Below are 12,380 nucleotides of genomic sequence, written 5' to 3'. Positions count from 1 at the left end.
ACAGAATCGGAAACAGGCTCCAGGCTCCGAGCCATCAGCCCAGAGCCTGACGCGGGGCTCGAACTCACGGACCGCGAGATCGTGACCTGGCTGAAGTCAGACGCTTAACCGACTACGCCACCCAGGCGCCCCTGGTGAGTCTTTTCATTTTCTCAATCATGTCTTTGATAGACAGAAAATTTAGTTTTAATGAAATCCAATGTATCAGTGATGTTCTTTTATGGATGTTGCTTTGTGTTAACCATTTAACCATAAATAGGTTATGCTTCTTTGTTATCTTATAAACCATTTATTGTTTAATTTTCCACATTCAAATTTCTCACCTATCTGGCATATCCGCTGATATGGCATAGGGTATCCGTTGAGTAGAAATCAAGATTCTTTTGTAGCCACATCTATATCCAATGGATACAAAATTATTTATTGAAAAGAAAATCCTTTCCCCACAGGATTGCAGCAGCACTTTGTCATAAATAAGGAGAGCATCCACGTGTGGGTTTACTTCTGGGCTCTTTATTCTATTCCACCAGATGATTTGTCAATCGTACCAATATCAGATTGTTTTAATTATGATAGATTTATAGTAAGTCTTGATTTTAGGTAGTAAAATCCTCCAAATCTCTTCTTCCTCAAAATTTTTATGGCTACTTCTCTCTCTTTGCACTTCTATTTAAATTTAGAATCTGCTTGTCAATTACTACAAAATTTTGCTAGGATTTTTATTGGGATTGCCTTGAATGTATACATTCAAAGGGGAGCATGAACATTATTAAAATATGAGTCTTCTAATCATTAATAATGCATGTTCCAGATTTTCTTTTCCAAACTTGGATTTATTTATTTATATTTATATTTTGTTAAGTTTATTTGTTTATTTTGAGAGAGAGAGACAGAGAGAGACAGGGAGTGAGAGAAAATGTGAGCGGGGAAGGGGCAGAGAGAGAGAGAAAATCCCAAGCAGGTTTCGTGCTACCAGTGCAAAGCCCCACTTGGGGCTCCATCTCACAAATAGTGAGATCATGACCTGAGCAGATGGCCAGAGTGGGACACTTAACCGACTGAGCCACCCAGGCATCCCTTGCTCTAGTTTAATATGGCATATAGGTGATAATAATGAGTTTCCTTGTCTCTCTGTCAATCACCAGGCAAAGCTTTCAATTTCTCATCAAATATGATGTTTGCTATAATTTCCCTTTTGATTACTGCTCTTAAAACACTTTCATTCCATTTTTAACTTATTAGGAGTCTTTTTTAGTTACAAAAGAATATTGAATTTTTAAAAATATTTTTCTGCGTTTATTGAGATTATTTATTTTTTTATCCCATCAATTGTACGATTGATTTTTTAAAAATTTTTTTTAATGTTTTATTTATTTTTGAGACAGAGAGAGACAGAGCATGAACGGGGGAGGGTCAAAGAGAGAGGGAGACACAGAACCTGAAGCAGGCTCCAGGCTCTGAGCTGTCAGCATAGAGCCCGATGCGGGGCTCGAGCTCACTGACCGTGAGATCATGACCTGAGCCTTAGTCGGACGCTCAACGGACTGAGCCACCCAGGCGCCCCTGTACTACTGATTTAAAGCTCCAAGCCAAACTTGTATACTGGGTGTAAACTTCGCTTGGTCGTAATATATTATCTGTTTATATATAGTGGATTCAACTGGGTAATTCTTTAAGATATTAATGTCCATATTCATGATAAATATTGACTGTAATTTTAATTTTCCTTTCTTGTAATAAATTGTCAGGTTTTAGTATTAATATTTTGTTGGCTTGTAAAAGAGTTGAGAAAGAGTTTTTCTATTCTGTGGGAGTTTATATAAAAATTAGTATTTTTTCTTCTTTAAGTGTTTGCAAGATTCATTCATGAAGCTATTTAGGACTGAAGACTAAATTATAGATTCGATTTCTTTAATAAATATAAAAACGTTGAGATTTTGTTTTTTCTTGTATGTTTTTTTGCAATTTTAAGAATTCACTATTTTCATCTAAATTTGTAAATATGGTGGAATAAAGTAGTTCAAAATATGCTTCTATTTTTAAAAATATATTTAAGACCTGTGGTAATATTCTGGTCTTCATTCCTCATATTTAGAATTTTTAATCCCTCTCTCCTCTTGGGTCTTACTATGCATTTATGAATTTTATTAGTATTTTCAATTATCATCTTTTGAATGGTTTGCCCTCTCTATTTAATTTTTTTAAAGATTTATTAAAAAAATTTTTTTTAATGTTTATTTATTTTTGAGAGACAGAGAGAGACAGAGCACGAGTGGGGAAGGGGCAGAGAGAGGGAGACACAGAATTGGAAACAGGCTCCAGGCATAGAGCCAGATGTGGGGCTCCAATCCATGAACCACAAGATCATGACCTGAGCCAAAGTCCAACGCTTAACAGACTGAGCCACCCAGGTGCCCCCTTTATTTAAATTTTTACTGTAAAATTCACATAACATAAAACTCACCATTTTAACCATTTTAAAGTATGCAGTTCAGAGGCATTTAATATGTTCCCAGTGTTGTGTAACCATCGTCACTATCAAATGCTAGAACATTTTCATAACCCCAAAAGGAAACCCATACCCATTAAGCTGTTACTACCATTATTACCCTTTCATTACCCTCAGTCACTGGTAAGTACTAATCTGCTTTCTCTGTGCATTTCCCTCTTCTTGCTATTTCATATAAATGGAATCACACAATATGTGGCCTTTTGTGTCAGACTTCTTTCACTTAGCATAGTATTTTCAAGGTGCATCCACAGTGTAGGATGGATCAGGACTTCATTATTTTTTATGACTGAATAACATTCTATACAATGGATGTACTTTCTTTAACTCTGTTTTTTATTTCACCGATTGCTGGTCTTATCTTTATTATTTCCATCTTTCTACTCTCTTCAGGTTTTTCAGTTTTTGAGATGCAGCTTAGATAACTGAAGTAAAGTGGTATATCTTTCTGTTGGTTTTGCCTTATACACTTTGAGGTACTGTTTTTAGGTGCACATAAATTAGAATCACCAAAGCTAGACATAAGCCTCTGGGGCTCCTACTCTTCCTAACTAGATGACTTTGCATAAAATGGGGGTAATTACAGTGGTCACATTCCATTTACCAGGATGTTGTGAGATTATGTAGGTGGGAGTACTTTTTTAAAGTGCTCATTTCTCCACTTGAATAGAATTTTAGTGTTTGCTCTGCAATTGTTTTACGTCTACATTTGCAGATATTTTCTCATTTATTTCATACAACAAACCCACAGGAATTATCTTCATTTCACAAATGTTATTTCTGCTACTACAATATTTCAGAAAGTGACTATGAATCTAGTATTCAAAGTCCAGTGTTTTTGTTTTCATATTTTTCACCTATAGTTGCTAAAGCTGCTTCGGGCAGAACGGTGTTACTGGAGTTCTAAGGACACTGGAATTTCACACTTTACTGCCAACAAGGTTCAGCTTGTTCTAGAGAAAGAATGCCAAGTGCTCCCACGAAATTAACCCTTTTGTGCTTGCCCAAAATTAAACTTGGCAACTGTATCTGGTTCTCTGCCAATGTATTGACAGTTTTTACTGAATCCTCAGCGAATTTGGGTTTTTGTGGAAAAATAAAAGAATCAGTACTTGTGATTTTTACCAAGGATGTTTTGGAAGTAACACTTTAATGTGTGTGAATAAATTTTTAGCACACGAAAACAAGGTAAGAAAGGAAAGGAATTATAAAAGTCAGTGTGAATTTTTGACCGAGTTTTGAGTTTTTTGCAAGAGTTTTCTTTTTTTAATGTTGGGTTGTAAACTGCTGGTAATAAAAAGAAGTTCTAATTTAAAAAACCTATAACTTTCCACAAATTTAAATTTTTCATATTTCATGGATTTGAATAGAGTCTTTTTTATACATTTTAACAACTTTGAGGTGGGAAATTAGTATAGAATTAATAGTTTCTTAGCATTGTGTTGTAGATTAATTGATAGTTTTTTTCTTTCTTAGTATAATAATAAAATAATTAAAGTAATAAAACAATAAAAATAAAATAATCATATATTTAACACCAATGGTATTTTAAAGTCAATAAAATATGGTATTTTAAAGTATTCCAAAGGCTCCTGTAATGCTTTTCAAACATTCATTCATTTCTTTAATCAATATATATTGGGCACCTAGCCTGTATTTGGTGCTAAACCAACCATCAGGGCTATAAAAATAAACAAAGCAGTATTATATGGGTTTATAGTCTAATGAGAAAATCAGAAAAGTAATAAGGTATTAATAATACAGAGTGGTAAGAATAATAAAGAAGCATGGGGCAAAGGACATATGAAAAGGATATTTAAGAATTAGGGATCAAGAAAGACTTAGCCAAAGTAAATTCCAAACGTGTGCCTGAAGGAGCAAGTAATATTTGGTTATATCACAAATGTGGAATAGAGAGGTTTGGGGAAAAAAGTGTTTAAATGAAAGAGTAGTTGTAAAAGCCCAGAGCAACATTCCCACAGACAGCAGACCTTTCAAACTAACTGATTGTGGAGATCATTAATTACTCAAGTTATTTTCACTTCTAGACAAGGATTCTTAGTATCTGGCCCTGGCACCAAGGGCTTCAGTGAAATACTGAAACCTGGCACAAGTGTTTTGTGTATTTCTGAATCCAAGGGAAGAATTTACTGCATTCATCAGGGTCACAACGTTAGTTGAGTCCCTTCAAAAAGAGTTACGAATGATTGCTGTAAGGTCTCACAGAGTAAAACAAGTAAACTGGAAACAATATTCATGTATTACCTAATTTATTCAATAAATAAATTAGTAAGTTAAAAAATTCACTGGATCAGAGGATGAGGGCGTGGCATCTCCTTGTCTGCTCCCCAACTCACGCCCCAGTCCCTGCTCCTCCTGTCTCCTTTATGCCCCATTCGCTGCCATTTGTTCATTCTTTCATTCCTTTTCCAAATTTTGAGCACCTACTATGCCAGAAACTGTTCTAGGAGTTGAAGAGAAGGTAGATGACAAATTAGTCAAGGTCTGTGCCCTTCTCAAGTTTACTAGTGATGGAAAGCAGGCTGCCTACACGTAAATAAATAGATAAACAAGATGCCTCCATATGGTGAAGAGTGCTGTGAGGCAGGGATGATGGAGTCTTTAAGAACCTGCATAGAACATCCACAGTCAGTCACAGCTGACTGGAGCACTATGTGGGTGAAGAGTCTTGGAAACTCTGCCATGCCAGGAAATAACCTCTTAACTGCTGGATCATGACAAAATATGTGTGTGTTGGGTGGGGAGAGTTCCAGGGGAAGGGAAATGGTCACAATTGTGGAGGACCTCTTGGGGGGTTTGAGGAAGTATTTACTGACCAGAACAGAGATATGTCAGTATTCTAACAACCAGTAGCTTTGTACTGGTGCTAACCATTTCATATCAGCTGTGGGGTCTTAGTGACTGGTGGTGAGCAGAGAGTGCAACGGGAGGCTATTATAAATAGTAACATTGAAAAAGGCCTCATAGGAGAGGTGACGTTTCAGCTAATACCTGAATGGCAAGAAAGAGAAACTCAAGGAGCAGTCAGGGAGCAGGTGAACATGAGGGATGGGGAGAACATTATAGTCAAAGGATAGCAAAAGCAAAAATGATGAGGTATAATAAGTCTGATATGTTTATAGAGTGATAGGAAGGCTAATGTTGCTGGAACATTATGCTGAGTGAATGATAAGAAATTAGGTCAGGTGATAGGCATAGTCCAGCTCTTGTATGGCCTTTTAGGCCATGATAAGAAGGTAAAATGAGAAGTGGGGAAATGATATGATCTGATTTACATTTTTAAGAGCTTGCTCTAGCTGCAGTGAGGAGAATGGATGGGGGATGAGGGAGAGAAGAGTGAAGAGGAGTTTTTTTGAGCCTCGAGACAATGGTAGCCTGGGACAGAGTGATAGCTGTGGAAGTAGAAAAAAGTGAGCAGATTCAAGATTTATTTGCAAGTTGTGGTGGTTTTAAAGATACATCCACACATCCTTTGCTATGTCTCCCCTCAAGAAGTAGAGCTTAATTCCTCTCCCTTTAAAAGTGGAGTGGAGTTGTTTGCTTCTAACAAAGAGAATATGGCAGAAGTGAAGAGGTGTCACTTCTGTAGTAAGATTGTGGTTTCCATTTGGGGTCACGCTCTCTTGCTCTGTTTTCCACCCTGGGGGAAGCCAGCTACCTTATTATGCTACAGTTCTGTGGAAAGTCTCATGAAGCAAAAGACAAAAGACTGCCAAGAACCATGTAAGTGATCTTTGGAACCTGATCTTACCTCTTCCACCCCACCCCAGATGAGCCTTCAGATGAGAATACAGCTACATTGGTCAAAGTTCTCCAGAAAAACAGAACCAATAGTATAGATAGATGATAGATAGATAATAGATAGATAGATAGATAGATAAAAGGTGACTTACCATAGGAATTGGCTTACATGATCATGAAGGCTGAGATATGCCACAACATGCTATCTGTAAGCTGGAGAACCAGAAAAGCCAGTGGTATAATTAAATCCAAAGACCTAAGAAACGAGGGGGCCACTGGTACAAATTCCAGAGAACCAGAAGCTTTGATGTCCAAGGGCAGAAGAAGATGAATATTTCAGCTTAAGTAAAGAGAGAGAGAGAGAGAGAGAGAGAGAGCATTTGTCCTTCCTCCACATTTTTGCTCTATTTAGGCCCTCAAAGATTGGATGATGCCCACACACATGAATGAAGGTTGATCTTCTTTACTTATTCAGTTTACTGATTCAAATGCCCATCTCTTCTGGAAACACTGTCACAAACACACCTAGAAATAATTTACCTGCTATCTGGGTGTCCCTTACTCCAGTCAGGCTAACACATAAAATTAACCATCTTAACAACTCTGGCTGACAGCTCAGCTGCCAATTCACAAAAGACCTTGAGTCAGAGATACCCAGTTATGCCACACCTAAGACACTGATCCACAGAAATTATCAGATAATAAATGTTTGTTCTTTTTAACTGCTATATTTTTACCCACTTTGTTGTACAGCAATAGATAATTAACACAGAAGGAAGGCTTATGGGACTGACTGATACGTTTGGTGCAAGGAGGTATTAGAGAAAGGGCTGGGCGAATGAAGATTGGTTAAGTGTGGAGAGATTGGAGGACATAATATGTTGGGTGGGGAATCAAGAGTTCTGCTATGGACACATTTTGAGGTGACTATTAGACATTCCAGTGGGAGTATAAACCAGGCAGCTAGTCAGTGAGGACAAAATGAGCGCTCACCAGTCTATCAGTCATTAAATGTTTAATAAGGGACTACTTTTTTGCCAGGCTCTTTCCCATGCTTTGAGGTCATAATGGGAAACAAGACAAAACCCCCAACCTCAAGGAGTTTGCTTTCCATTAGGCAGCAACACTCCACAATCATAGAAGTGTATTAAGAAGATGATTTCAAAAAAATGAGTAATTAAAAATATAGGATAATGTCAAAAAGTTGCCTAGAGGTGGGGTGTGCTACTTTATCTAGAAAGATGAAGAATGATTTATTAGAGCCACAGTAATAGATGAGCTAGGTGTGTATATTTTGGAAACACTAGCATACTAATGGTATTTAAGTCCACTGGAATTGATGGATCACCTCAAGAGAAAGTGCGGAAAGAGAAGATATTTTAGAACAAGTCCTAGGGCTTCATCATTTAGAGGTCAGAGACAGAAGGATCTGCAAAGAAGACGAGGAAAGTAGGGGCGGTGGGGGGGGGGTGGCGGGAAATGCAAGAGGGTGGGATCACAGAATGCAAGAGAGGTAAGTATTTGAAAAGAAGGGATTGATGATCTGTGCTCAATGTGGATGAGTATGATTATAGCAGAGAAGTAACCACTAGATTTGATAATATGGATATTATGGGTGGTTTAATAAGAACAAATTCTACAGTTGAGTCAAAGGAACACAAGCTATGTTAGAATGGGTTAAATAGAGAATGGGAGATAGGAGACATTCCCTAAAGTTAGTTGCTGAACCAATCATTTTCTTTTTTTTTTAATTTTTTTTAAACTTTATTTTTGAGAGAAAGAGACAGAGCATGAGTGGGGGAGGGGCAGAGAGAGGGAGACACAGAACTGGAAGCAGGCTCCAGGCTCTGAGCTGTGAGCACAGAGCCCAACGCGGGGCTCGAACGCACGAGCGGTGAGATCATGACCTGAGGTGAGGTCGGACGCTTAACCGACTGAGCCACCCAGGCACCCCTGAACCAATCATTCTCTTAAGCTCATAAACAACGAGTAAGGAATTTGGGCAGGGTTCAGCAGGTAGATTCTTCTGCTCCACGTGGCGTCAACTGGGGTGACAGTGGTATTCAGTTGGTGGCTGGACTACTCTGGAGTGTCCAAGAAGGTTTCATTCATACATCTGCTGCCTTGGTGTAGATGGCTAGAAGCTGGCCATTTTCCCTCTCCATGTGTTCAGAACCTTGCATTTGGACACTCCAGTGGAGTGATCAGATTTATTATGCTGAAGCTCAAGGTTCAAGGACAAGTATTCCAAGTGACAGGAGGTGGAAGCTGCTGGTCTCTAAGGCTGTTCCCGCAAACTTGAATAGCACCACTGTGTTTATGAATTAAGGCATTCACAGAGTCAGCACCCACTTGAGGGGAGAAGTCCTGTGCCTCAGTTCTTAATAGAAGAAGTATCAAAGAATTTGTGGCCATCATTGAGCTGTTACAAGAGATGATAAAATGGAAGCAGCAACTGTTGGCAAATCTTTCAGAGATTTAAATATATATATCTATATATCTATATATAGATACAGATATATATTTAAATATCTATATCTATATCTATCTATCTATACATCATATATATATATATACATATATATATATGTATATATATATATATGTATATATGAGAGAGAGAGAGAGACGGAGAAGAGAAAGAGGGCATAGTTAGAATGAGCAGTGAAAGAGCATTTTCCCCAGAATACTATGAGTGACACTAAAGCACATTGGCATCTGGTAGCATTATTCCAGAAAAGAGGAAATGATGGATGCTGCAGTAGAGACAGGTGTAACTGGGACCAAAATCCTTGAGAAGAAAAGGAAAGGAGGGGCTGGCCTTTAGTGAAGGAGGAAACACTTCATTCATGGTAATAGGAGAGAAAGGAGACATGGGTACAAAGAGGCACCTTCTTTCCAGCTTTGCTCAGAAGTCCCCTTATCAGTGAGGTTTTCCCTGATTCCCATTCTTTGAATGGCACCTCAGTGCTCTGTATCTTTCTTCCCTGCTTTATTCTTTTCCATAGAATATGTGCATATCCCTAATACATGCATGCATTACCCACAGCACTATACAGGCAGTAGTGCTATATTTTACTGATTTCTGGCGCATAACAGGTACTCGTCAAGTGTCAGCGAGTGCCCAGAATAAATGAACAATGCAGTGATGTACTTGCTGAGCTGTAAGGTCAGGAGTGGTGCTTGGAGATTGAGATGCTAGAAATCCAGATGTTTGAAGATGACACACAGCGGTAGCCTGGTGAGAGTAAAGTTAGATCGTAGGGCTTCTAATCACAGCCCTTCCTTCCTTCCCTTCCTTCCTTCCTTCCTTCCTTCCTTCCTTCCTTCCTTCCATGTGTGTGCCATTTCTGGCTGAATCACTGTGATCACATTACTGAACCCCTCTGAGGCAAAGGGATTAGGACCTTGTTGGCACAAAGTGAGCGCTCATAAAAGCCTGGCTCTCTTTTCCCACAGCTCTCCATTTCCACCGATCAACAGGCTGTCCCCTTCTTGCAGGGCATAGGCAGCTGTTCTCTGTCTCCCCTCTCAAGTCTCAGGGAGCAAGCAGCTCCTGCCTCTGCAGTGCAGCGGGGAGGGGAGGGGAGGAGCCTGGAGGGAAGGTCGGACCCAGAGACTGTCCCCGAGAGGCTCAGGCCACAGGCAAGCCAGTCTCCTGTCCGGCGGGTTTATCAGTCCAGCCATCCATTCCTATCCAAGCCATGGCAAAGCTGATGTTGCTCACTCTCCTGGGGCTGGGACTGGCACTCTTCAGGGATCACCGGGCTTCTTATCAGTAAGTTGGGCTGTGGTGAGGGCTGCAGCCCTGGTCCTCCCCCGCCTCGGCAACCCCAGGAGCACCCCTGAAAGTAGGGTGTAGTCTTTTAACCGAAAGCCCGAGGGAAGCTTTAGATGCACATCCTGCAGGGTTTTCATAAATGTTTGTCTAACTTTCGTGTGCCACTTGAAAACATGTCCTTGTTCATGGCCTGAGACATGGGGTAAGGAGAAAAATTGTCACTGGTGTGATGGCCAAGTTGTTGGCATACACAGATTGATTTTTCATGAAGATCTGTGTGCCTTGGCAACAGAGTCACTTCTCAATCTCTCTTCAGGATAGACTAAGGATCCCCCCCCACCCCGATATTGTGTAGGTTAGGGAAGAGCCATGGCGTAAACCCCAGCCACAGTGTAAATCTTCCCAGCTTGCAGATTGTCACCTTGAGGCCACACAGAGACACAGAATGCATGTGGAGCAGATCAGGTATGAGCAAACGCACCCTATGAGGGTCTACTCCCCCCACCCCATCCACTCCAGTTGGGCAGGGGTGAGGGGTGTGGGAAGGAAAGAACCCTGGCTCAACCCGCATTTGATGTCCTGGGTTCTTGCTCTGTCCCTTCCATTATGAGATCTTGGGCAAATCACTTCACAGCTCTAACATTGTCTGCTTGAATAAGCCTGAGCCAATAATCCACACTCATACATGAAGCAGCTAACACGGTGTCTGGGACACAGTAACTATTCAATAAATGTTAGTGCTCTGCTTCCCTTAAAGTATTTATAAACCCTAAGGCACTGTAAAAGGGAGGAAAGTTTTTAAGAACGTTTCAGTAGTTTGATGGTAACTTTACAGGGGTTCAAAGTCTAGAGATCATCCTAGTTCCTAAGGTTTAGTCAACATCTTCTTATTTACTTTGAAGTAAAACATTACTAAAAATCAAATTGAACATTTTGGATCTTTAAAAAACTTATATGACCCTAAGCTTTCTTTCAGAACAACTTTTTGCAAACTATTGGGTTTTTTTCTTCTAATTGTTAATTATTTTTATAATCACAAACTATCAGAGAAGGGTAATGGAGAGTTAGTGATGTGGGTTTTAAAATCATGTAAAAATTACAGTTTGTGGATTTTCATTAATCATAGTACTCTTTGGTGCTAAAGGAAAATCTCTCTCTCTCTTTCTGTATATATATATACACACACACACACAAACACACACACACACACACACACACACACACACATTCCCCAGCATATGTGTAGATCATGGTATTATCCTGGGATGAAAATAAATGAGATACAAAGATCTAAGCCCCCTTCTAGGCTTTATCCTTTCAATTCTGAATCTGTACCTGGGTTTCTTCTGCCCCCATTCTTGCAGAGGCCCCCCACCAAGATGTCTCCCAAAGGATTACAGGTCTGCAAGGAGGGAGTGAGGGTCTATCTTTCTGGTTTACCTTCCTTAATTTACTCTGAGAATGAAGACTGTAGGCATTTTGTATATGTTTTTGTGTAAAAGCATAGCTTCCCTACCCCAGTCATAAAACGTTTCTCTCTCAACATGTGGTCTTAGCCTATGTGATTCACCATTAATACTTCCCCAAGTTTGTTCCTTGGAACATGAGCCACAAGATTTGTTCCACGAAAAAATATGTTCCTTGGACATATACATTTGGGAAGTGTTTTCTACTACAGCCTTTCCTACAGATTGGCAATGCATTCTGGCATACGGGAAGCTTTGAAAAATTCTTCAGCTAAAATAAGCAACAACAACACAAGCCATCATTTCACAGACTTATTTGCCCACACCTCCATTCCCCTTTTTGGGTACCATCTATCAGCATCCTGTAGAGCTCCCTGGGATGTAGTGTGAAAAGGACTATCCTATAGCAGTGATTTGCACCAAGACAAATTTCAACCCGAAAAAGTTGGGACCTATCCTTGGGCAGCAAGGGGACCTTGGCCTTAGTTTCTGGGCCTCTAGCCTGATTCTGATTTTTCCGAAAGGACCAAAGTACAAAGTATAATGGATGATAGCCCGACATAACATCAGTCCCTGCAAGTCCCTTTGTTGGCGTTACCTGTGGTTTCTTGTCATGGATAATGCGTCTGCAGGAGACACTCTGCTGTGGGGCTGCCACAGTGGGAAGATATGGGGTCTGGTTTGGAATTAAGAACTTCCTGCTTTATTTTCAGCACCTGGATTCAGTGATGGGGGAGGGAGCGTTAATCTTTAAACTTCTGTCTGTAATCAGACCACCGAGAAGGGAAGAGGAAAGTGTGAGGGAGCTGGATGTCTGGTTTTAGAATGGAAAGGGGGTCTGGAAGAACCTCAGGGACAGGAG

General features: G+C 39.9%; 1 protein-coding gene across 1 annotated transcript in view; it reads left to right on the top strand.

Annotated features, from left to right (window-relative positions):
* Positions 1–9,890: 9,890 nt before the first annotated feature.
* PON1 (paraoxonase 1) overlaps positions 9,891–12,380 on the top strand; it is a 35,751-nt gene continuing 33,261 nt past the window's right edge. Inside the window, exon 1 of the mRNA XM_049641487.1 lies at positions 9,891–10,049. Within this exon, the coding sequence (XP_049497444.1) occupies positions 9,976–10,049 (74 nt within the window). The 5' untranslated portion in view covers positions 9,891–9,975. The remainder of the gene's footprint in view (positions 10,050–12,380) is intronic.

The sequence above is a fragment of the Panthera uncia genome, chromosome A2 (genome assembly GCF_023721935.1).
Source record: "Panthera uncia isolate 11264 chromosome A2, Puncia_PCG_1.0, whole genome shotgun sequence".
NCBI lineage: Eukaryota > Metazoa > Chordata > Mammalia > Carnivora > Felidae > Panthera > Panthera uncia.
The sequence above is the reverse complement of the archived record's forward strand: the minus strand, read 5'-3'. Positions and strand labels throughout refer to the sequence as shown.